At 32.4% G+C, this 26,624-nt stretch overlaps 1 protein-coding gene and 1 long non-coding RNA gene across 2 annotated transcripts in view; one reads left to right on the top strand and one right to left on the bottom strand.

The window, feature by feature from the left end:
- LOC124360324 (constitutive coactivator of peroxisome proliferator-activated receptor gamma-like) overlaps positions 1 to 14,572 on the bottom strand; it is a 79,145-nt gene extending 64,573 nt beyond the window's left edge. Inside the window, exons 1-4 of the mRNA XM_046813849.1 lie at positions 14,360 to 14,572; positions 11,181 to 11,556; positions 10,751 to 11,023; positions 7,554 to 7,749 (exon numbers count right to left, since the gene is read on the bottom strand). Of these exons, the coding sequence (XP_046669805.1) occupies positions 7,554 to 7,749; positions 10,751 to 11,023; positions 11,181 to 11,556; positions 14,360 to 14,451 (937 nt within the window). The 5' untranslated portion in view covers positions 14,452 to 14,572. The remainder of the gene's footprint in view (positions 1 to 7,553; positions 7,750 to 10,750; positions 11,024 to 11,180; positions 11,557 to 14,359) is intronic.
- Positions 14,573 to 16,825: 2,253 nt separating this feature from the next.
- On the top strand, positions 16,826 to 25,226 carry LOC124361502. The gene is made up of 3 exons (XR_006922309.1): positions 16,826 to 17,096; positions 18,873 to 19,005; positions 25,129 to 25,226. It is a non-coding gene; the product is annotated as an uncharacterized LOC124361502 (long non-coding RNA).
- Positions 25,227 to 26,624: the final 1,398 nt, after the last annotated feature.

The raw sequence follows: 26,624 nt of genomic DNA, 5'->3' as shown, positions 1-26,624 counted from the left end.
CTACATCATCTGTAGTTTCTGTTTGCTAATGACACCATTCTTACTATAAAAACAGAATCTCTTGATGATTTAGAGAATAAAATTATTCTAGCAACTGATGAAGCAGGACAGTGGTTCTCAGCAAATGGGTTACTGCTCAATGACAGTAAAAGCCAATTATTAATATTCTCAACACTCCAATCAGCAATCACGTATATTAGTTTTAACCTAACTAATATTAAAGTAACATTGTCATGTACATTTCTGAATTTAGTTGTGGATAATTCAATATCATGGAAAGAACACATAGCCTTTATAGAAAAGAAGTTACGTTCAGCCTGTTTCGCATTGAGAACTATCTCTCATGTGGCTAAATTAGATACTGTGAAAGCAGTTTACTGTGGTTATGTTTACTCGCATCTGAGGTATGAGGGATTTAGGGGAAATTCGGTATAATCAAAACAAATTTTCAAAACCCAGAAATATATCATTAGAATCAAGTTTAAAGTTAAAGAGAGAAAATCCTGCAAACCACATTTTAAAAACCATAACATTCTCACTTTACCATCAATATATTCTAGAAACCCTATTACTATTTAAAAATAATAACAATTCTTTTCAAAAAAATCAAGTATTGCACCATTATAACATCAGAAATCAACCTCCATACACCGATCAAAACTATTTGAGCGGGGTCCTTATTATTCAGCTCTAAAAATCTATAATAAATTACTTCCAAATCTAAAGAGGAAGAATCCCATAAATACATTACTGTTTTAAATGAATAACAGTTGTTTCGAGTACTTATTATTGAATTTTTAGACTAAGCTTACTAAAGCTTTGCAGATATGTAACTATTTCTTGATTGGTTTAGTTTAGTTTATTTTTAAAAACATTGACAATTCAAATGTTTATCTTTAGCTATGCTGAAAATTATAAACTTATGTGAAGCTTATCTATATATATATAAAAATGAATGTTTGTATGTTTGTCCTTTATGGAATCGTGAACTATTGGACCGATCATGATGAAAATTTGTACGTATATGTATTTTTCCACGGAGAAGGTTTATAAGCTATGCCCATCCCTTTCCCGATTCAGGATTCCGCCCCACTGGTTACAGAAATACCCATAAGAAATGCATTGCAGCAAACATATGTTAACGTCTTTTCAAATTTTTAATCAGCTGTTCTTTGTAAACATATATTACACTTATAGTTTTAAAGCATAGAGTAAGCTTAAGAGAAACGACAAATTTTGTTTAAACTGTTTCTGCAATCACTGTTAAACATAGACTTTACTATCCAGATAATACAATTCAAATTTGACGTAAAAATTCACCTTTAACTGCAATATTTATTTAATATAAACCATGCTCATGCTTGATCAGAAGAGCAATGCAGATATCATAATTACTATCTTACGTTGGCTACAAATATAAAGAATGTTATAAAATCAACCTTAGTTGTTTTTTTTGACAGAAGTATGGTTCTCAAAACTCCGTGTGTACATATTCTCTCGATCGAGACAACAAAGCAAGCTCAATCGTGGCATCGGAGATATAACTAATTTAATCTAAAATTTATTATAGTAAAAAAAAAAATTTACTAAGTAATATAAGGACTTCGGTTCTTAAGATTTGCGTGCGAAGCCGTGGGTAACAGCTAGATAGAGGCAGGAATATGGTACATACCTTCATAATACGCCCAAGAGGCTCACGATGGAACGACTATCAATTATCTCAGCAATGTTTAGAATGTGATAGAAAAAGAATAAGTGAATATAGTGTACTGTTTTCAACGGGAAATTGCGTGCGAAGCCGCGGGCAACTTTTGCAAAAAATTATTGAAATGCGCAGCAAAGCGCGCCGGGCCCGCTAGTAATTTAAAAAAATCCAGGAGCAGACTTTTCTGTTGCCGCAGCCAATGTTTTTCGAGGTAAAAGTTTTAAGTTAAACCCAGTCTCGTCAGTATTGTACACTTATTCTGGGCTTTAGTCATTGTCGGCAATAAAATTGTTCTAGTTTTTTTTGTCAACTTACTTGTGGTTGCCAGGTCTGCTGATAGCTTTTCACCGCACACTCCAAGAAAATGAACACTGTCTATATGTTTCTAGTGTGAAAAACCAACCATCGTTAGCCACAAATTTTCCTTCACCAAGGGAAGGAACTAAACTTCAAGAAGTTTATTGTGTAAGATAACAGGCTTATCTTGTAAAATGGGGCCACTCATTGGTGTTCTTCTTCTACGTTCTTGTAAAAACCACAACCATAGAGCATCATCAACGAACTCATTGTTAGGTTTCTTTAACTCCTTAACTGCTGTAGACGTGTTAACACGTGCAGTAGCTCAGAGCCATTACCGCGGCAGAGTGGGAGAGTCGCGGCACAGCCAGCGCGGAACATTCAAGGTTGGATAGTCGACGTTGTGCCGGCACGCTGTTTTAACAACTGCTTAGGCTCTAAAGATCAAAATTACAGGTTATATTATATTGTTGTAAGATTCCGTATTTTATGAACAATAACAAGTGTACATGTACATTAGTTGCTGATAAAATACCGGTACAGTAAACAATAACAAACTGTAAAGAATACTTATCAAATGCATATCCTGATACTGTTTAAAGTGTAATGAGATTCAAGAACTTTGTATGTTTAAATCTGCATAAAAAAACTCTCAATTGATTTTCTGTTTCAACGATACTCCTCTAATGTGCTTTTACTGACTCCAAGTTCCCTACAAATATTTTAAACCGATTAACTTTTGTCTATACACTCTAGTGCTTTCAACCGTTGTCCTATTTTCACAAAAGTATGCTTACGTTTAGCACTCATAACAGAAATGAATCCAAAACAGCTGCATACATGCAACACACACACACACACACACACACACACACACACACACACAAACAAACAAAAAATGGTCACTCGAGAAAAGAATACTACTGTACGTGTACTTGTATTATACGTCTCCACTTGATCAAATATAGAAGGCAACTGACCGATTTAAACAAAGAAAAGTGTTGTTAGATAAACTTGTGATGACCTGTTGCTATTCATCGAATCGGTGAACACAGTAGATACGCGTGTGAGTCATATTCAGGTGGCCGGCCAAACCAAACGAAGCCGAATGAGAGGGACTCTACTGTAAGCCTTGCAAAAATTTTATTTTATAAAATACATTTTTTAGTAATAATGTTAAGAAATAATTTAAAATGCTTCTGTAGAAAGATGAGAATTTTAAGCTCAGGCAACTGTGTATAAGACGTTTTAAAAGGCTTTAGTTGTATTGTCAAAAATTTTAAATTCTGCACCAGAGTTGAAATCAAGAAATGAAAAAGCAAACCGCTTTTAAATATTTATTTCAAGTAATGATTTATTTAATGGACAATAAATTAATAATAGTAATCAATTATCGTTCTGGAAAAAAAAATGTTTGATATCAAGTAAAATTGTGGTGGTGCTTATACTTAATTTAACACATAACATACTACTTTATAGAATAATATGAATAGATTTGGAGCGTGTGGGACTGAAACAAGGCGCGCTGAAATCTGCACATTGTGGAAGAGATCGTAGCCCTAGCTCATTTTGTGAAGAGATAAGGACTGAGCGATCCTTGACTCTCAGACTACTCTCAATATGAGGCTTCTCAGCAGAATGTTTATTTTAACAATATTCATACAATTGTGGGGATTTACAAATCATATGAAAGCTTATTTCTACGTTAACAAAAAATTAATTCTTGTCCAGAAGTATTATCACAAGGTTTCAGGAAAAATGACAAAATTGAGAGGAATGCGAAACACAGTTTTTTGTTTGCAAAACTTGGTGTATTTAGTTTATTTAACTAATTAATTAATATTAAAAACTGAGGCTCCTTTTGGTCCTTTCTCAATCTTTATGTAGTTCAAAATAAAAAGTAGTGAAGGTATCTGGAATAACTTGTAGAGATACTACATACATTTTTACTACAGAGTTACTACATTTTGGTTTTCGTCATAACTGCCAACTGTATAAAAAATGGCTACTCAACCCAAGCTGTCCCAATAAACTGTAAGTTTCAAAATCGAGTTCACACTAATTTTTGATCTATCACTTTATTTATGTAGTCACCCTATTCTCCCCAAATTTTGGAAAAAACAATCTCTTTCACACCTGGTCCTGATTTATTGTTTCTAACTTTCATCATAACTGTGTCAGTTGAATGAGAATGGTAAAGTGTCAAATGCCAGTGTGAGTGAGTATTGTCGTTAGGAGTGTTGCACGTTTTGTGATTTGATGGTCTAGTGATGATTCAGAATAGAATAATGGAAGACAGAACATTCCACTTCATGTTTATTGTGAAATTTTAATTATATTAAACAAATGCATACAGTAATGTTTGGCAGTGGTGAAATGTTTTGATAAATGCTCAACATTGTCTACATAGGCAATTACTCGTAGTTAATTATTATGAGTGTTGTCTGGAAAGTAAGGTCTGTTTCGCTGTAATTATTCGAGCGGCCAGTGAACAGCGCAATGTGCATGCCATTGTACAAAATGACGCCATTTAAAGTGAAGTCATTGTAGAGCGTTGCTTATACTGTAAAGATTTAAGATGTTCAAACCAATTGATCAACCCATTGTGAAATAGATCTGTTCCAGTTTTTGACAGCAAGGAACGTTCCAGTAGCAGATATTCATAGATAGATAAGTGAAATATACAGACCTAACACAATGAGTAACAGCAAAGTGCGAAAGTGTGTGAGAGCTTTGAAAAATGGATGGGAAAATGTCCATGATGAACCGCGATCTGGCTGGCCATAAGCGATCACGGAAGATTTGGTCAATGTCGATGATGAAAAGATTCGTGAAGACAGGTGATGTACAATTTCATCATTAGCATTAGAATTTCTGACCGTAAGTAAAAATACATCCACAAAATTGTCTCAGAACATTTGAAATTTTGCAAATTGTGCTCACATTGGGTTCCCAGACTGCTTACTGAGAAACATAATGAGATGATTGAAATTTCTAATCCCTCTATGGCAGGTAAGTAAATGTTTTGGAGCCAATGCGCAAAAAATACAAATTTTATGAGGAAAAACTATTTATACACACTTAGTTTCCTAGTAATGAGTAGTACATTTTTATTTAGAAGAAATAATATTACCTTAACTGCATAACTCTAAAAAAATGTACTGATTTAGATTTAAAAATTACTTTTATTGTAATACTTAGGGATTTTCACTGATAAGACTTAAAGTGAAATTTTCTGTGGGGAAAAATACACAGTTACAATTATTATACTGTTATTCTATTACAATATTTTAAGACAGCATTACAAAATCAGTATTTTATTATGTTTATATTTCTTTTGTATATATTTATTGTTGCTATAGATTTTGAGTTATAGGCAATGTAAAGTATAATAATTTCTTGGAAAAAATTAATTAAATCAACAATAAAAATATGAATGCTTGGGAATATACTTAATTTTCCTGTATGAAAACTAGGATTTTTAACAAAAATATAACTGAAATTTTGTCATAAACAAGGGCTATTCAGAAAGTAGGAACGTTTTGGAATTAAAAAAAATCAAGTACAAGAAACACATTTCATTGAATACACATGAAAGAGAGACTAAAAATACTACTTTTCTACATAATCACCATACAAATTCAGGCACTTATAGCAATGGACAAGTTCTGAAATTTTTGTGTCATTGAATTCTGCCGTCTATGATCTCGGCCACTCAGTGGCGCTTATAGAGCTCCTCATCATTGTCAAAACACTGTGTTGTTAGTCACGTCTTCATTTTCACGAACAAGTGAAAGTCACTTGCAGCAAGATCAGGACTGTAGGGGGAATGAGAAAAAACTTCCCAGTTGAATGAGCTCAAAAATTCTTGCGTATGGTTTGCCGTGTGAGGTTGAGCATTATCATGGAAAGGCAAAATTTTGCATGATAATTTTTCTTGGCGCTTGTTTTGGGACAGCTCTTTTAACATTTTGCAATGTTTGGCAGCAACGCTAAGAGTTTATTGTTGCATTACACTCGAGGAAATGAATAAGAAACTCTTTTATTGTGAAACGGCGGTTATCACGAATCTTTTTGTCAACTTTCGCCACCAGATCGTCAGTCATAATGCTCGGACATCCACTCTTCTCTTGATCATGAACGTTTGTTCTGCCATTTTTAAACCTAGTGCAGTATTTAATAAGGTTGGATCAAGAAGGGTAGCACCACTTCTTGATAGAATTTTCAATCAGTATGTTGTTCCCATACACTTCACAAAGTTCCCGATGAATTTCTATTGATTTTACATTTTTTACCAACCAAAAACAAATCACAAACGGTACTTTACACCTGGTGGGATTTTGTGTTGCAGTACACATTTCAAATTAGAATTAAAAAAACAGGCTGTGCGAAGATGTTCCAGTTGAGGTGCCGAGCATGAGCACACTGATATATACGCAATAGGAACATGCCTGACAGTGTCAGGTAAAAATGTTGCTTTCTGAATAGCCCTAGTATTAGTACAGTTTATAAACACAACATTCATGTAACACACTTATCTTCTCAGTATTTTAATATACAGCTATTCTCAACAGTCATGAAATGGGGGATTCAAATTGAAAACTCGGAAAGGGTCACCATTATAACAAAGTTAACATAAGCTTTGTAACATGCTGAGCACCCTAGGAGGGTTCACTTCTTATTGGTTTATATCCTCCAGTGGAATCACACTGGGTATATACCAAAAACCCATGTTTTACTTACATCTAGGCACCATGATGGATGTCCAGGTGCAGAACATCACTGATTGCAAATGTTAAAATATTGGGGTAAGTATTGGTTGATAGGCCTAGTTTACTGCATAGGCCGACTGTTGGAGTAGGTAGAGCTCCCTTAGTGTAAAAGGAGGGTATTGTCTCTCCTGCCTCCTTTGACTGGGAGGTGCAGGAACAGAGCTAGCTTTGACTTCTTTAAAAATGGCATGACTAAGATTGTGCCCGTTATCTCTTCAAGGTGGAGGTGACATGGGATCTCAACAAGATCCCAACCTTGCTCATCCTGAATATTCTGCCATTCTGGCGGTAAGCACAAATATTGTTTCAGGATTAACTGCAATGAGAAATTCTTGTCCGAAATGAACAACATGCTAAGCATAAAACCGGTGATGACAAGTCCACCATGAAGCACAACAGTATGGAATAAGTCTGAAACTGCTGGTATCCACAGCCATCACTGAACCAAAGAACGAACAGGCCGATCTCAACTTTCCCAACATTACTTTTTACTTTACTTTACAAAGTTATAAAATGCATTACATATTAATTCCAGGTGGAGTTTGAAAAATATTTCAATTGTATCAAAGAAGAGACTGTTAGTGTAGTACTATATAGACTTGTACTTTTAACAATAACATATCTTTCTACCGGTGAATCGATAGATGATTTAATTATTTAAAATTTTAATTGGAATGTTGTTTTTATACTGATTTTATTTCTTCAAATTTAATCCTCAGAACAGTTCCTTTTTATTCTACTAATATTTCTACTTAAAAGAGAATTACAAAAAAGCTTACCTGTAGCGCATAACTTGTAGCTGTTTAAACTGCAAACAATGTCACTTTTTTTAAAGGGATGACCTAAAGTTTTCTTCGATATGTCAGGTAACATTTGTTTTAATTGAGCTTCATCACGAGGCAAAGTACGGACATATTCAGCTATGTTTTGAACCAGACCAAGATTTCCTTCTCTATTGAGTTGTAAATGAAAACGCTGTAAAAATAAAACAGTTGTATATAAAAAAATATTACATTTATTCTTCATAAACAAACATATTTTGTTAATATCTAAAATATATTGTATTGAACAGTTTATGGAAAAAAATCAATACTTGTTTTTAAAATTCGGGGGAGGGGGGTAACTGTACTCCTCTGCCCATTATACTTTAACTGGTACATTATCAGTCACAATTCCTGGGATAGCAAAATCTTTGCAACATCCCAAAGATTGACGAATAAATCATCATCTCTGAAATCTATCTTGACTAAAAATAATTAACTACACAAAATAATTAACTAAAAAAATAATAAGAAAATAACTATTGTAATCACACAGTGAATGAATAACAATGTTCCTCCAATAAATAAAATTTTCATAAGAAGCTTTATACTTGTAATATATAATTTGGATCTTGGAATACATGTACTTCAGTAGAAGTCATTTTATCAGGTGAACTGTTTTTATGGGAGAATGGATCAGTCACATATTTTGAAAATGTAGATTAAGATCTCAAAAATGTTATTAGGAGTTCTAGATAAAAATAATTTCTCTACAATTTATGGAGGAGTTACAATAAAATTTTTTTTTGGTGCAGTTTATTCGATTAGCTGTAGTTAAAAAGATTTGGGGTTAAAATAAAAGGGTTTGGAGACTTTTAAAATAAGGTGTAACACAGCCTCTGCTTAGATAAACATTTTCACGAAACCAGCCTTTATCTCCCCAAAAATGTCATTTTGGGACATATAACAGAGTTCACAGAAATTTGCTTTAGTTCTTGGGGGTCACAAATGTAAGGTTACAGTTGGAACAAAGATTGTATTTACATTTGTTTGGCCAATATGTATAGTGAGTAGTTCAGAGGGTCTTAAATGCCTCTTATGAAAAATGTTGATTTTGGAGTTATTTCCTGGACTCTTAGCTCTTTCATTCTCATTAAAAAAGTGAAAGAGATAGAAAACTACATGCATATAGGAGCATTCATTCCTTTTATGGTTTAAAAGATTTACAACCAGAGGTGGATAATATAAGATAGATTGAATTCTGTACCATATTTATCTTCATGTCGTGTGGAAGACAGCTCATCGGTCAGTAGAAATTATTAATCTTCATTTTGCAACACATTTATGAGTTGTGAATTTTATGTTTTTATGAATTATGTATATAGGCTATATCTGGTTGCCTTGATTTTAAAATTAATTGATGTGCGATTTCAACATTTCTTAAATTTATCAGATTAGTATTTTTATTGGGATTTGGCTCTAAATGGTCAATTTCTTTTAGTCCAAAGCAATTTTCTAATTTATTTTGATTGTGTTGAATTGCATAAGCAGATAATGGTCTCTCATAATTTAGATGAACAACATAAAACCGATGATTGGTCATACTCACTCTTAATGGAGTGATGGTTTTTTCAATATAATCTTTGGGACAGAATTTACAGGTTAGTTGATAAATTACGGTTTTTTGTAGTGCAATCAATGTTACCTTTAATAGGATATTCTTTTTCAGCTGTACTACTTTTAAGAGATTTAGAATTTATTAACATATTACAAATGCTGCATCTTGGCTTGTTACAAGGATTGCACATGTTACATTTTGATGTTATCCTCTATCAAAAAGTACATTAGACAGTCTGTTTATGAAAGTCAGACTGATTGCTACAAAGATTTTTTGCCTTTATTGATAAACTCTTGGGGATAGATTTTTTAATGTAAACTGGATGGCAGCTGGTGAAATGCAAATATTGCATTGTATTGCTGTATTTGACATGAATTTTTGTTTTACAATTATGATTTTCAATAAATACATCAGTATCCAAGAATGTTACTGAATCTGGTGAGATAGACCATGTAAATTTTAAAATACTAAATTTATTGAGATTAAAAAGAAAGTCGTTAAGTTATTTGATACCATGCTGCCATATTATAAAAATATCATCTATGTACCTGAACCAAATTAAAGGTTTATAATTTTGACTAGTTAATAAAAATTCTTTTCGTATAGTCCCATAAAAAGATTGGCGTAAGGAGCTATCAGTGTGCCCATAGCAGTTCCTTTAGTTTGAAGGTAATTTTGGTCTTGAAATTTAAAACTATTTAAGGTTAAAATTAAAATCATGGTCATAAGTTTAAGAATGAAATTAGTACTAGGTTTGGCATCATTTGGGCGTGAATCAAGGTAATTTTGGGCAAAGCTGAGACTATCATCTGTAGGAATATCTGTATACAAAGATTGTACATTGACAGTACACAATAAGACGTCTCAAGTAAGGGTTGATTAATCTGAGCTAATTTAGTTAAAAAAGTCATAAGTATCCTTGATATAAGAAGGAAGAGTTCTTACATTAACTTTTGAAAAGGGGTTATCAAAAACATCTTGTTGATAGACAAATCAGAGCATCTAAAAACAATTCCAGTGCTATTAATACTAATGATCCTAAATTTATTACTCAATATTTTTCTGGCCTTCATAAAATCAACAAAATTCTAAAGGTTTCTTTTCCTATTTTGAAATCTTCACCTGAAACGAGAAATTTATTTTCTAAGCCCCCAAAAGTAATCTTTAAAACACCTCCAAATTTACAAAAAATTCTCTCTAGACCGAAATTAAACTATGAAGGCAATCCAAAAAGTAATAATATAAAATGCAACGTGTGCAATCTTTAATTTAGTATATTGCTGTAAATAAATCTGAATTATTGTACATGTAATCATTCATAATTCAACACTGTTGTTCTCTGATTAAAACAATTTTGTTGTGTTGATATAAATACAGACTATCTCTAATGCGTAATTTTAATATGGTAAAATTTTGTGTTAGAAATAGGTTGTGTTTGTTAAAAATTGTTAATCATTCAGTTTTCCCCTTTCTTCAAGTTCTTTAAACTAAACTGTGGATTACTTATTTCTTATAATACCTAATGTATTACATCGATATTCATGTTTCTGTAAAACTAAAATCTCAACAGATTTTTAAGTGCAATATTTTAAAATACCTTTAGATGTTCTACATTGATGATATCATTTCCCATCAATGTTGCCAGTAATGGAAGCTGAGAGGGGTCCAAGTTGAGGCTGCGAGCCAGGTTCCAGCGATCATACACTCGGGTTGTCATGTTGCCAAGATTCAGATGTTTCATTGACAGGTATAAGGTGTCTCCTGTGTCCATTATCACGTAGTCTGTGTCTTGTGCCAGGATTCCAAATGCTCTATTTTTTCTGGCGTACTCTGTTATCTCTTCATCACATTCTTTCAGGGTCTGATATACCTGTGCATTTTCGATAAGTGTATTTAACAAAATTATAGATGAACTGTCAGCTTACAACTATTTTAATAATACGACTGAAAAGTTTAAATAGATTTTAAAAGCTGTATGTCAATAAATAATTTGTCAGTAAACAAAACAAAATAACTTGTATACTTACTTGACAACCACAATCAATCTTGAATGTCACTCGTGCAAGCTGAGCTACTCCAGGGGGTAATTCAAAACAATGTTTTGGGATATTGTGAGTTGGTTTATTTTTATTTATTGCATCCAAAACTTGATACATCGGTTTTAATTTGCTTAGCCTTTTCTTCACCCATGTTTTACGTTTTCTTTCTAGTATTGGCCCATCAAAAAAGAATACGAGACGCATGTTCAAGTCTTTAAATGCCTGGACAAAATGTTTGGCCTTCTCTTTATATTGCTGTAATTGGGCTCCACCGACCCACTCCAAGTCACCATAGAGAATTCGTAAACAGCATGATCCGTCCACAACAATAATCAGTTCTTGGTCAGGCTTGAGTGATGTTCTTCTAAAAAATTATGTATTCATATAATTAGATATATGTATAGGATACGTGTACTAACAATCACACATTTTTCATTTAGTTATTTATAAGACTTAAGAATATTTTTTAAATATAGTAATTAGATATTAAAGTTTTACTATGTGTTTAACGTGCCCGTGACACTGCAATCGTGGGTTTCTTTAGATGGCTAACAGAGAGAAGGGAGAAAATCTTTTACCAATTAAAAAGGTAAAGCCAAACATTTCTTGATCTTTCTATTATAAAAGAAAGGTGGAGGTAGTTAATTACCGATTTCTATCAGCCAAAGAACTACTCACGTTTAGGTCACCAAGTCCCTTATAAAAGTTTTTGTCATTATATTATGGTTTTTCCTTGTTATAACAATTTATAAATAGCACATTGTAAGGTTTAAGGTTGAGTAGATCAGCCGGTATATTTATTTCCACATGCTTTCAGGTACAATAAGCAGACCAGGCTTTTTATATCAATATTAATAAATGATAATACACAATTACACCCATTGGTTGAATCAACCGATAATGACTAAATTTAAATCATCTGTACGTAAACCCATTTTAAAATGGTAAACGTAATATTTGATAGGTTACTTAATCTAAATAAAAATGATACCTACGTTTATAAAACGGACCAAATGGGAATTATAAAGTAGGTAAAAAATGATATGCTGTATTTTTTGTTCGTTTAAATATGTTTGGCAGTTATAATATTCCTTTATTATTTAAATGAGATTTTTTATTACCTATCCAATTGTTTGTTATGGTTCCTTTTATTAAAGTGGTTATGCCATTTTATATTATATATATATATATATATATATATAAAAAATTAATGATATAATTAAGATATAATTATAATATATAATTAAAAATTAATTATACATATAATATTAATTCTTTTAATTTCAAACATTAAATTGCATGTAGTATTTTAAATATGTTTATTGATTGACAGTTATGTTATTCAATATATGAAGTATCGATGATTATACAAAGCTATATAAAAATTGGGTTTGTTTGTCTTATTTATGCCCAAACATTTTGTCCCAGAAAACAAAATGTTTATAGAGTGCAGCAAATCATCTACAGGTATGTGGTGTGTATAATTATTAGGCGTATATACCAATTCACTGTAACTCCTTTTCTTTCCCCATACTTCCTAATCTTCCCCAGAGAACTTAAAACATTCTTTTCAACTTTGAAAATGCCTCTAAAGGTCCCACATATTGAAGGATGGGGTGATTCTGAGAAAATTTTAAATATAAACATAAATTTTGTGAACATAATTTCAAAGGTCTTCTTCACATTTTAGCATTTTTGTCTTCTTATGTTTTTATTTAAGCATAAATAAAAGTAAATTATCTTAAACTGTACATAACAAAATTTCCAAAACCTTAAAACATTTTAAATTTATATTGTGTTAATAGCAGAGCATTATAGATATCTTAGCAGTCAACCATGGGAAACGGACAGCACCGCCAAAGCCATTGTGTGCGTCAAAGTCAAAAATCTTTTATTCAACAAATTTTACAAAGCATACAATTTTTTTATACCCAAGCACCCAAAAGAGTGTATGAGGGTTAGGATAATACAAATCTCATATACTTATTTAACAGGGTGGCCACTCAAAACCTCTTAAAATTCCTGGTTTTTTCCTGGTTTGCCCGGTCAAAAGTTTCCGATTCTCTAGTCTATTTTCAAACCAAATAAACAACTATAATACTGTATTTATACACTGAGTTCAACGGTGACGGTTTATTGTCATCAGCTGTATTTGCAAGAAATGCCACAAAGCTGCGGTGCTCTAGCATTTTGTTGCTAGCGATATGGGAGAACTTCTGTGACAATTTATCACTATCGCCTATTTTAAGCTCCTTAGTTATTATCTCTGTGTCGACGAAACAAATATTGTGTATACGTCATAATTTTCCTTTCTGTGATGTTTGGAAAATACATATATCTAATGCGGAATAAACAAATAAATATCAACACAGTGGTACCGTGGGGCAGATTCTAGTCCAACATTGTGGGTCAGAGGTCTGCGGTGGATGAACTTTCGGTACATGAAAATGATTTTGCCGGTACACAAGATCGTTCCATCAAATACTTCATCTGAACTCTACTTTTTATAATTTATCCTTTTATTGGGTGGTGGGAGGAGAGCAAGCCTAAGAGTACCACACTACTTCAAATTAATTTGCAGAGATTCTCCTTTTAAATTATAGAAATAGTAGATTATAAAACGAGCATTCAGAATATATTCCATGTGGGCCTACGTAAAAATGTATGAATACATTTATATTTATAGAGAATCTATTTATGTACAAAAAAAAACAAAGATTGACATATAAATAAATATACTTAAAATAAAAAATAAAAATCGCCTGTTTTCTTCTGAGCTACAGAAGATTTATAAATTTGTAGGCGCTTATTGAATTCTAACCACTATAAACATGAGATATTCCAAAGGCTAATATTTATCATTAAAAACATTGTTATTCTGGCTGAACACTACTGGCGTTGAAATAATGTCATTGTAGTAAATTACCAAAGAATTGTACCCCTCTTGCTGGTTCAATAGATAGGCTGATCTATTTTTTCGGTTACCTGTAACTCGCTGATAACAATAGATCATAGGTTTGGTCGTCAAAGCGATTGATTTAACAAAATTGCTTCCAGTTATCTTGTTTGTGTAGGTCTATATTTGACATCTAAAGCGAAATAAAAACGTTGTGTTTGTGCAATACCACTAATTGCTCAAGGTTGTAAAAACTACATAACGTACTTACCTTAACTCGATAGCACGATCTGCAATATTAACTAAGGGAACAGATGCTCTACAACTTGTTTCCATATAAGACTCTAAACCTCTGACACCCATTATTATGGGTTTTCTGTTTATTAACAGAAATTTGAACTATGATAAATTGTACAAGTTACTAAAGGAGCAAAAGATGGAGTAAAGAGATTTTGACAAACAGCCAACAACGCAATACTAGATTAGATTATTAGATATGTTTAGCATCTACAGGAAGCAAGTCCAGAGGTCAGATTCAAGTACACTTCACGGTTACGTTGTGGTGGGAATTACTGAACTAAAATAACTGGTTAGTTCGGTTATTTTAAGTTAACCAATTAGTCGGTTATTTTAGCTACAACAAGTCGTGGGACTCATTTTTCTTCAGATTAATAGTTTTAGTTGATTGAACAGACTTAGTCTCATCTTGCTTGAATCAGTTGTGGATTCGGATTGGTTATTTTTAATTATTTTATCACTATTTTTTCTGTAGCCTAATAATTTTAGTTAATTGTACAGACTAGTCTTTACTTGAATTAGTCGTAAATTCTGATCAGTTATTAGTCTAAAGACTAATTTTGTAATTTTAGTTGGGTGTACAGACTTAGTCTCCAATGGAACCACAGTTTCTAATCGGTTACAGTATTTGTGTTATACTAGTATTACTGTACCCAAATACCATACATATATAAAGAAAGAGCTCTGATTGTATAAAACGGTGAATTAAAACTGAAATCAATGAAGTAACTTGACTACGTAATTATGTTTTCAAATACAAATGGAACCTCTCAACAAGTTTAATACCAGTGTGGCGGTTTTATCTCAGCAGGACTGGACATTGTTGCTATTCCCTCACTCTATCCCTTCGTCCACGGTATCAAATTTGTGATCATTTGATACCCTGACGTAGGCTTTTGATAGACTTCAGTAGGCCTATTTACTAAAGTATAATGTGTAAATAAACTATGAATTTACAACAATTTACAATTAGTTATTACAAAATCAGTTAATTTAGTAATATCTAAAATATCAATATTCGGAGTAGTAATTCCTACAAATTATTGGGATTTTCTTTATTTGATTGAAGTAAAAAGTCATTGATAGTCAGTATATCGGGGTAAAATTAGAAGAACCAGTCGGTTATTTATACGACTAAAGGAACCGACCAACGAAAGGAATTACTGAACCGGTTGGTTAATCGGTTATAAAAACCGTTCGGTAATGACTACGGTCACGCGACACCAGCGCTGAATATAAATAACCATTAAAAGTTCAGTCGTATCTTTTTAACTGCAAATATTTCCCACTTAACCGTTATATCCTTAATAATGTACTCTATTAATGTTACAAATTACCATGCATATTTTGTTATACATTATCGTGTATACGTTAACAGGCGTAATTGGAAATTGTAAGATAATAAACCTTGTGAACGATATAGAATCATCAAAGACCACAAAAGATAAGTCTCATGCTTGACTGCACATGTTGTGCAAAAATACAAGTCCAAAGCCGCATGTGCCACCTGCTACAAAATGCATAAGTTTTTGTTGCATTTTAGTGACACCTATACGGATGGAACTAGTTTCCCGGTAGTTCTACCTAACCTCGTAGCGAAGCTCTGATAACTTTACCGCAGTGACCCTGAATACAGCATTGATCAAGTTTACTGCGCCTATTGGAAAAACACGTTTCCGAAAAGCTTACCTTGTAACTTTGCAGATCGTTGATCTGTCTTAAAGTTTAGCCAACTCTGAAGGGCTCATATACCGCCAAATTGAACCTCCTTCAGAGCATGTAAATACTCAACAGCATCCTATGCACATACCTGAAAAATCTCTTTTAGTCTACCACATGTGTCATTATCCCCTGACATTTTTAAATAGGTAAAATCATACGCTTTGGTGGACCCCAACATAGCACAAGATATCCATTGTATACACATTACATCCATCACATATCTAATCCGCCAGTGTATATACACTTTATGTACAGTGTGTGTCCACCAATGGATATACACTCGATATCTACTGGTGAACGATCCACCGCGGAACAGGTACAATGATATCCATTTGGTTACAGTAGTGGATATTCAGTAATGATAATTTTATGGATTAGTTATGTATATTTTTGAGAGTTTTCACATTTTTTAAGTTTAATAACAGCAACTCTTGATAATAGAATAGTTATGTTAGTAAATGTTTATAAACGAAACCTTTCATAAATGTTTATTTCTTCAATTTTTTTTTATTCACACTAGAATCAAGGTTACTCTTCCATTGTTTACAAATAATAACCTAGACCTAGACAATCTCTCCTAAGAGTGTAAAATTAAATTGAGGGGATGTGGATTAGTTATATCAAAAAGTGAAAATTATCTGTAATTTGAAGTTGTGCCATTTATTTTCGACGAGTTTTGCTTGACGTTGTACAAATTTAAATGTACAGCCATCATAAAGTTATTATAGTACTATATTCTTTCGAGCAAAAAATGCCATGCCGCAGATTGGTTTATTAGACATAACCAAACATTTAATTTATCGAACGAAGTGGGTGGCGGGTGGCGGCCGTGGCGGGAACTTACTGTAGTTCGTCATGTTTCATTTATATTTATACGTGAGTAATGGAACATCTCTCTAATATGCTGAATTTTTATTTGGTTTGGGTTTTAATAGTTTTTTTGAGACAAACTGAAGTGCAATCTTCAATTAGGGTATACGAGAAATAAGGTGAGTAAAAATGTTAACCTTTTCTCGTCTACATTATACAGTACATTTACCTTATTTTGTATAGGTTATCGTTCTAGATATGCTTAACTATGCATAGCCTATAAGTAAGTTTATGTTTATATAGAAGAGCAATGTGTTTATTTTTGAATTGATTAGAAGTATTTTTAAAACATAACCTAAATAAAAGGTGAACATCGCAAATTCTTAATTAACATGTAGGCAAATATAAAGCAATTTTGAAATCAGTAGTTTTATGCTCTATATGTAGGATACTGAACAAATTAAATCTATTTAACAACCATTTTTTACTTATTAGCAGGTTTCAGTAACAAGGGGCCAATAAATAATTTATTTGAAGAACTAAACTGTATAATGCTGAAGATGAAGCTTGTATTGGCTATTAACTTAATCACTAGGCATTTAAAACACACCAACCAATGGTACAAACTTTTTATTTTTGTGAGGCCTTTTGATAGCAAGGCTGTCTTCATCAGACACAGTACACTTTTGTGTCTTTCTACTGAAAGACCTCACAAAAATAAAAAGTTTTTAGTATTGATTGATGTCTTTTAAATGTAGTGTTTAGACTATATAATGTTACTGATGCGAACAATATTAATATACTCTGTTGAAACTAACAGGGGTTTGTTTCAATAAATAAGTAATATTATTTGTTAACTTTCTAGTAACAGGTGTTGAAACCATCTCTCAACAGTCCTTATGGCTGCAGTATAAGCAGTTTAATAAGTGGCCACCATCACAATCGAATTCTGCATCGATATTCATGATTATTTAACCTACCATAGCCAAAATGTTGAACCGAATTATGTTACAGGTATATAAAATTATAGTATGGTAGCTGTTTTTATATCTAAAAAGTAATAATGTAATGATGAATAAAAAGCTGTCTTGACTGTATGTATAACAACATGTAACAAACAAAACAGTTTAACATTTATACTTTATACTATTTTTAAGGATAAACGTGTCTGACAACTTGTGACACAAATAACACATGTATGTATTAATGGATTAAATTAAATCCATATTAAATAGCAGACTTTGGCATCAGGTACCACAAAAAATCTTGAACCAGATTTATCACTTGGTAAGGAATTATGTCTCATTATTTTCAATAGCTAAACTACCACATTTTCATTAAATAAATGTATTTTTTATCTTTTCTAATTGATACTTAAAATACAAGGTGAAAACCAACTAAATTAACAGATAAAAACTAAATGTGATTATTTTAAGTTTTTGGATATTTCTCGGATATTTTGGGTAGAATGTAATAAGCAGCCTATATTTGTTATTCAGATGTTATTTTCTTCGAATTTTTTTTATTGTTCTTATGAAATTAAGAATTTGATATCACAATTTATTTAAATTACCATATGATTTCAACTTATTAATTTAATATTTAATGTAAACAATAAACGACAAGAAGTAACTAGTAATTTATGGAGAATTAGTAAATGAGGTTACTGTGTGAGATAATCAATTGATGTAAGTTCTTGGCCGTTAAGAGAAGTTTGAGGAATTATAAAGAGATAAAATTGTAATGTGTTAATTTTGTTTAATGTATTATTATTCTTGACGTGTACGATTACTATATAATATCGAAGTTGGATATTATATTGAATGGTTCGATAATAACAATCAACTAAGAAATGTAGGCTGCTTATTAAAGTCTCCCAAATATTTTTCATTATATGTGCAAACTAATCTTCAGTATGGAGTTTAACTTAATATGAATTTTGGCAACTGTTCCAGATCACTTCCTTATTAAGTGTCTTCTAATAAGATTCCAGAAATCCAACTATCATCACCTATAGGCATATTAGAAGGAATGAAATTTGCAATATTGTGAACAGTAATAAAAAAGGATGATACCAAGAACTAAGAGGTAGAAATTAAATCAATGTTACAATTGTTAACTTATTCCTGGAATTATAGGGCACCATATTATCAATTAGAAATAACTTAACTATTGAATACAAAACCTTTGTTATTGTAGTTATTTACAATTATTGATTTTTGCTAGCTCTTTTTAATGCATTGGATAACAATATTGTTCCAGCAATTAATTACAGCAAAGCAGATTCATTTGTAAAGCATTTGAGTAATGGCTGCAAGTACAACTTGTAAATCTTAAGATCAGCGACTACCGCTCCGATCGCCGTAATTTTTTGCATACTAACACAGGTTAACGTAATTTCACCGAAAAAAATAGTTCCGATTATCGCCGTAGCCGTTTACTCCCCCCCAAAAAAAATTTTGGAAAAAATAAAATAAAAACCCAGGTGAGTGGACTCCAATTAAGATGGATCACCCATTAAAAGTAGTTCTAAAATAATAAATGGCAGTTGGAAAAAAATCAATATTTACGAGAATGTACTTCCAAATCACAGGTTTTTTTTTAGTTTAACAATAAAGCTAATGAGAAATATAAGAAAATACAATTATACAGTACCTAATTTACACAGAAATGGGTACGGCCTGTCTATGCGTATTGGAGTAGTTAAAATGTGTCTAAATAATTACAGGCTGCATACTACTGAATTATGTTAACAAAAACAAATGCCTGTAAGATCAATAAGTCTTTCATGTATAGAGTAATACTTTACAGACAAGAAATACGAATTTTTGACCACATTGAATGATATCAGAATCTAATAACTAATTAATAACTATTTATTTCATTAAAGAAGGATATTTATTAACTACTGTGTAGCTACCATTATATGATGATCTCTGCAATATTTTTTAAGTGTGACATTACATTTAGCCTACCTGTGAGTTTTAACATTAGCCTACCTTTCTTGTAAATCTTAAGATCAGCGACTACCGCTCCGATCGCCGTAATTTTTTGCATACTAACACAGGTTAACGTAATTTCACCGAAAAAAATAGTCCCGATTATCGCTAACTTATAAAAACCAGTTTTTCGGCAGTAAAATGTTGGCAATACAAAACACATAAATAACAAGATTTTCGACTATCAAACTAAAAACAATGGCCGACCATGGTCGTTTTGATGAGTTGACAGTAATCACGTGACAAACAGGAAAGTTTCCGATTGGCCGGACGGGTCACGTGACCTATAGGACGGCTTCGATTGACCGCCAGAAGTAAACAAACAAACCCAGATAGACAAGGAATAATTAGTGAAGTTATTGACATGGCGTGCGATAGTTCTTGTCACACGCTAAAAAGACCCTAGCTTGCCTATTCAAAATGCGCAGCGCTTCGCGCTGTTTGCTCTTTTAGAAAAAAAAATTAACTCGAGCTTGCAAAGTCCAAGTCCAGATCACGCCATGACTGCTTACACACACAAAACTCAGACAGAACTAACGCAGGTTTCATTACAGGCAAAAGATAAGCGGCGCGCGTTTATCACTGATAAGATAAGACGAGTTTATACTAGAAGTAGTACCTGGACTACTGCACTACGAACTAATAAGACAAAAAAACGAATAAATGCAATGTCAATCAGGTTAACACCGCAGGTTGAGCACCTGTAATAGGTGTACTTCCGTGTCAAGATAGTCTTCATCTGAGTGCAAAACTTCATCTTCACAAACTGCAATTTAATCACTTTCACTGTAGTCATAAATCAAATGTCATATTTCCTCACTATGACAGACAGGCTCGATCAATATTGTCTGCCTTTTGGACAACAGTATCAAACTAGATGGTTGCTCAACAAATATAAGTCACTCGCAAGATAAATATGGCCATAGTATGCAGTATTAGCAGTATACAAGGAATGGCTAGTATTATAATGTGGCGGCATATTCTGACAGCAAAGCGGTGCATGCGCAACGCAACCTTGAGTTTTCCCAAAAGGTTAATGTAGCTTTCTGGAAATAAAAATAATATTTATTTTGTTACATGTAATAGCATTGGGGTAATAACTGGGTTGTGGAATGAGTTATCAATTCTTTTTTTAAATTAAGCTCTCTACCCAAAGATTTTTATAGTGCACATCAATAATATAGGTTAACTGTAGAAAAACATCTCACACCATTAACAAATAGTACCTTACTTATTATTATGTTGAGCCACAACTTTCCGTATTTGTGTGTGGAAGAGAAAACAGTTATTCGTGCAAAGTAACACATTCTTTTACTGAATTGCTATATTAACTATGTGAATTTAACATTTATTCCGACCTAACAAACCACATCTTGGCTGCTGAGAATATTGTTCAGGAAGTTCATTGTGCAACACGTAACTTGTTATTCATGTTGCACATTTCTACAAGAACAACTAATTAATCCTTTTGCTCAAATAGTTGTTATGCGTGTAAATAATGTTTATGAAATTCTAATGACATAGTGAAGTTTTTTTAAAACCGAGTAAAAATATTTGAAATATGAACTACATATAATAACTGATCCCCCAATAAGTTTTAAAAGTTTAATATTTATCTCATTAATTTTTTTTATTTTGTTCAAGTCAAAGGTTTGAAAGGATTAAAAACTTTTCTGAACACTAACCAAAGTGGTTAAACATAACAAAATAGGCTAGTTTCATGAAAGTATTGTCATCCATACAAAAATTTTTTTAGAGTATTACTATCATTAGTTAGGCCTATATAAACATTGTAAAATAAGTATATATGTTCTTATAATCAGATTCAGGTTTTGGTATAAAATTTATAAACATTTCTTGAGACTTACCAGTCACAATATTTACACATTATGTTGATATAGTAGTTGAACTTTTATAAAGCTGTGGAAAAATGAAAATGTTAAAAATAAGTATATCAATCAAAGTTTTAATATAGCATATTTTAATTTTAATTTTCATAAAATGTTTTAAAAGTTTTCACTAACAAATCTTGATTTGTGCTAAAATTATCTTTGGTAGCGAACAAAGAACTTGAAACATTGTAGTTTTACAACAAGACGTATAAATGACAACAACTAGTAATTTTTATTTTTCCTGTGTGAGTCATTAACCCAGATATGCCTGAATTATTTTTTTTTAATTTTTTTTTAATTCTACAGTTTTTTTATACTATAAATGTATTCTTCAACACATTTTAACAATAATTGTAAAAAATTTCATCGTCGTTTAGTAAATAATGGGTGTGGCCTATATATAGGACAGTAGGAAATAATATGAGTGAAATTGCTAAAAATATTCCAAAAATGCTTTTTATTTTTAGAAGGGTTACATTTACATTGGATATATATGTTTTATGTACTTAATTCAACTGTGTTTTTAAACAAAGATATATAAAACAAAGCTTAAATAAAATTTTTAGTAAGTGCATTTGTAGTTTATGGCCTTTGTGTGGTAATCAATAAAAACATTTAGTATGAAGACCAACATCACACTTTTGGCATCTGGTAGTGCACTTGGCATGGCAATGCCCACATCTCGTTTGCTTTTCCTGAGGAACAACAAGGTGGTCCAATCTGTCAAACCTGGAGAGTCCACTTTTGATTGTTTCGATGGCCGTCCAGCCTTTGACGCGCACCCTTTAACCAAATGTTTCTAGCAGGTTACAGGCAAGTCTGCGTCTGAAGACAAGTGGTCAAGGTTCCCTCCCGCATGGCGGTGAAGTTGCCAGGCATTTTGTTCTGCACTGTCAATGCAGTCCACAGATCAGAGGGAAATACCACTTTCTTACCTCTGATTTGGATTCGTACAGGCTCATATTTTGATCGCACCGGTCCACTCCGCCCATTTTTTTGTTTGTACTGGTGTATGAGGTTTGGTTGAGGGATGAAAGCATGTTTCTTGGCTTTAAGTGAAAAGCGTTTTTTACCTGATGTATGGGTTGTACACCAACAGCATTTGAAACAACAGTGACAATACTGTTGTCATTCCATCTTGCAATAATTAAATTTTCATCACATACTTTTTCGTATTCAAAATTTCCCCTTTCTTTCTTTTTTCAAATCTTTACTATCAGTCAGTGGCACTTTGCTATTCTGTTCTCTCTCACCGTACCAATAGCTCTTATATTCTTTTTGGGACAGTTTTCTCAAACAAAGGTAGACCAGAAAAAAAATTATCAAAATACAAGAAGTACGGGAAATCACCATTCTTCTTCAGAACATCACAGTACTGCAAAACAACACTGGCACCAAGGCCCAAGTGTTCATACTGAGGGGTCCAAGGTGTGGCTGCTCCCTTGGTAGGGGTCTTTCCCAAACTACATAGCCATTGGGTGTAGCACCAACCCAAATTTTGTAACCCATAGCGAATAGGTTTGTTTCTGATGAATTGTTTTCAAACCATGCCTCCCAAAATATGGGACCATAGACTCATCAAACTGAGTGGTGTTCCTCATGTGGTGCGTAATCAAAAAAATGTTTTGTTCAATGCCATCAAACAATGGACGTACTTTTTGCATACTTGTCATCAGCATTGAGGTTGTCATTATCACAAACATGCAAATTTGACATAATAAACTCAAATCTGTCTCTAGAAATTGCATTTACAACTAATTCATTGCGAGTGTCCAAGAGCTGTTTCCCAAAACATTCGGTCTTCGAGGTAATGGAACATAACCACCTCCAAACAACAATACTCCTATGAAACATTTCATTTCCATCGACAGTTACATCACCTAAAACGGTTATGTAATGCCGCATAACGATTTGTTTTCTCAACTAATAAATCTACAATATCATCATCGAAAATACAGAAAAACTGTTCCATTGGTGGTTAATTTTTGTTGTTGTACTTCCTGTCTATTACTCCAAATAGTATCATCTAGTTTTTAGGTCCTCTTTGACCCATTTGTACTGCTTTTTAGTGAATGGCTTACTAACCTTTTTTGCTGGTTTCTCTTCAGTGAAATTCTGAATTCGTCTTACTTTTTTATTTGGTGGCCTGTGCTATGTCCATCTTCGCTGAACTAGAGTGGTAAGGTTGGTTGTGTGATAAAGAAGGATCCTCTTCATCTTTGTTGTCACTCAGTTCAAATTCTTGGGAAACTTCAGCCGGGGCCAATAGTTGGTTTCCTGGAAGATGATGGATTGAAGTCATGTCCTCATCCCCAGAATCCTCATCAGTGACATCATCATTTGCATTGATTGGTGGCTGAATATATACGCCAATTTTCTTCATCAGGTGGCACTTGGATCTCTTCATCTTCTAGCATCGTCAAAATTTCATGAAGGTTCAAGTTCCTAAAAAAATTCAAAGTACGATAAATAACAAGGTTTTTTCAGAATTTTTTATAAAATAACTGTAAAAAAATTGTATTGATGCTTAAAACAAAAAGTTTAACCCAATTTACTAAGTCACGACTTGAAATACAAGGGTCGAAACTCATTTGAGAGTGGGAAGCATTATTGTTGTACATATGCCTACTGGACTACATGTAGGACGGGCCAATTCCAAACATAACCTATAAACGGTCTGAATTTAGAACGGTCACATTTCAAGATAAATGTAATAACTAGTTAGTCAGTTATTAGGAAATGTACTTAAATAGGTTTAAAAACTACGAAATAATAGTATTGTACTTACTTTTTCGCACCATGGCGCAGAGCTCATGAAGTTGATTTGGAAATCCTAAATTTGTAAAACTAGTCTAAAGAAACAAACTAGTTGAAGCATTCACTTGATTGTTGCTCAGATGCATTCAGTAGGTTAGCTCTTACTGAAGACAGCACCCACCCTGCCACCTGTTTGGAAAAAGCTGAAAACTAACTTCAGAAGTAAGCTTTATGGAGAACACTACAAGTGTCCTAAATATAGGTCACTAGGCATATCTGGGTTAATAACAGATTAACATTACAATGTTAAAACTGTTACAAATGTGTGTTAAAAATTACAACATTCTTCCTTTTAAGCCCGAAACCCCATAATATACACTTTAGAACTAAAACATGTCTCAAAGTAGTTAAACAATTTGATAGATGATGACCATTTCTAGGGTTCATTATGTAACAAAATTTAAAATATCAAAATTCATAAATATATTACTTACTATGTAATGTATTTATAATATCTCAACAATATCATTCTAAATAGTGATTCAAGATTTTGTCTGTTTTAGGAAACGTTTGGAGGATTGGCAGCAGAAGAAAACATAAATACTACTTTCTGTTGAAAAACGTTCATATAAATAATTTTTAAATATACCATGAAAATATTTTTTGCTTATTGTAGTTTGTTAACCTACTGTATAATTAATGTGCCATGTGTAATCTCAAGCGTAATCATTTTTATTATTTACTAGCGGGCCCGGCGCGCTTTGCTGCGCATTTCAATAATTTTTTGCAAAAGTTGCCCGCGGCTTCGCATGCAATTTCCCGTTGAAAACAGTACACTATATTCACTTATTCTTTTTCTATCACATTCTAAACATTGCTGAGATAATTGATAGTCGTTCCATCGTGAGCCTCTTGGGCGTATTATGAAGGTATGTACCATATTCCTGCCTCTATCTAGCTGTTACCCACGGCTTCGCACGCAAATCTTAAAAACCGAAGTCCTTATATTACTTAGTAAATTTTTTTTTTACTATAATAAATTTTAGATTAAATTAGTTATATCTCCGATGCCACGATTGAGCTTGCTTTGTTGTCTCGATCGAGAGAATATGTACACACGGAGTTTTGAGAACCATACTTCTGTCAAAAAAAAAACTAAGGTTGATTTTATAACATCCTTTATATTTGTAGCCAACGTAAGATAGTAATTATGATATCTGCATTGCTCTTCTGATCAAGCATGAGCATGGTTTATATTAAATAAATATTGCAGTTAAAGGTGAATTTTTACGTCAAATTTGAATTGTATTATCTGGATAGTAAAGTCTATGTTTAACAGTGATTGCAGAAACAGTTTAAACAAAATTTGTCGTTTCTCTTAAGCTTACTCTATGCTTTAAAACTATAAGTGTAATATATGTTTACAAAGAACAGCTGATTAAAAATTTGAAAAGACGTTAACATATGTTTGCTGCAATGCATTTCTTATGGGTAATTCTGTAACCAGTGGGGCGGAATCCTGAATCGGGAAAGGGATGGGCATAGCTTATAAACCTTCTCCGTGGAAAAATACATATACGTACAAATTTTCATCATGATCGGTCCAATAGTTCACGATTCCATAAAGGACAAACATACAAACATTCATTTTTATATATATAGATTATAAGTCAAATAATTATTTTGACAATTTTATATAGTTTTTTTAACCATCTATTATGGGTTTACAGTGATAAAAATACTACCTCTCACGTTTTATAAAACAACATAATATTGTATGTCATCTCAATATCCTTATTTTTGTGTGAAATAAATACATTATTTAGAGTTTCTCTTAATAGTAGTACTATAAATTATTGGGCAATTTTAATATAAATAATGGAGGATTTTGTATTGTACACAATTGGGCATTTAATTGTAAATCATATATATCATAAATTTGGATGAAAAAAACGAACTAATATTATTTCTGTATTTTAGAATAAATATAATTTTTTCATATCAGGTTAAAAATTAAAGAATATATTTGGTGTTTATTTTAACTCCATATGGAAATTAC

Source organism: Homalodisca vitripennis, chromosome 4, assembly GCF_021130785.1.
Source record: "Homalodisca vitripennis isolate AUS2020 chromosome 4, UT_GWSS_2.1, whole genome shotgun sequence".
In the NCBI taxonomy this organism is placed as follows: Eukaryota; Metazoa; Arthropoda; class Insecta; order Hemiptera; family Cicadellidae; genus Homalodisca; species Homalodisca vitripennis.
This window is presented reverse-complemented; position numbering and strand designations above follow the sequence as displayed.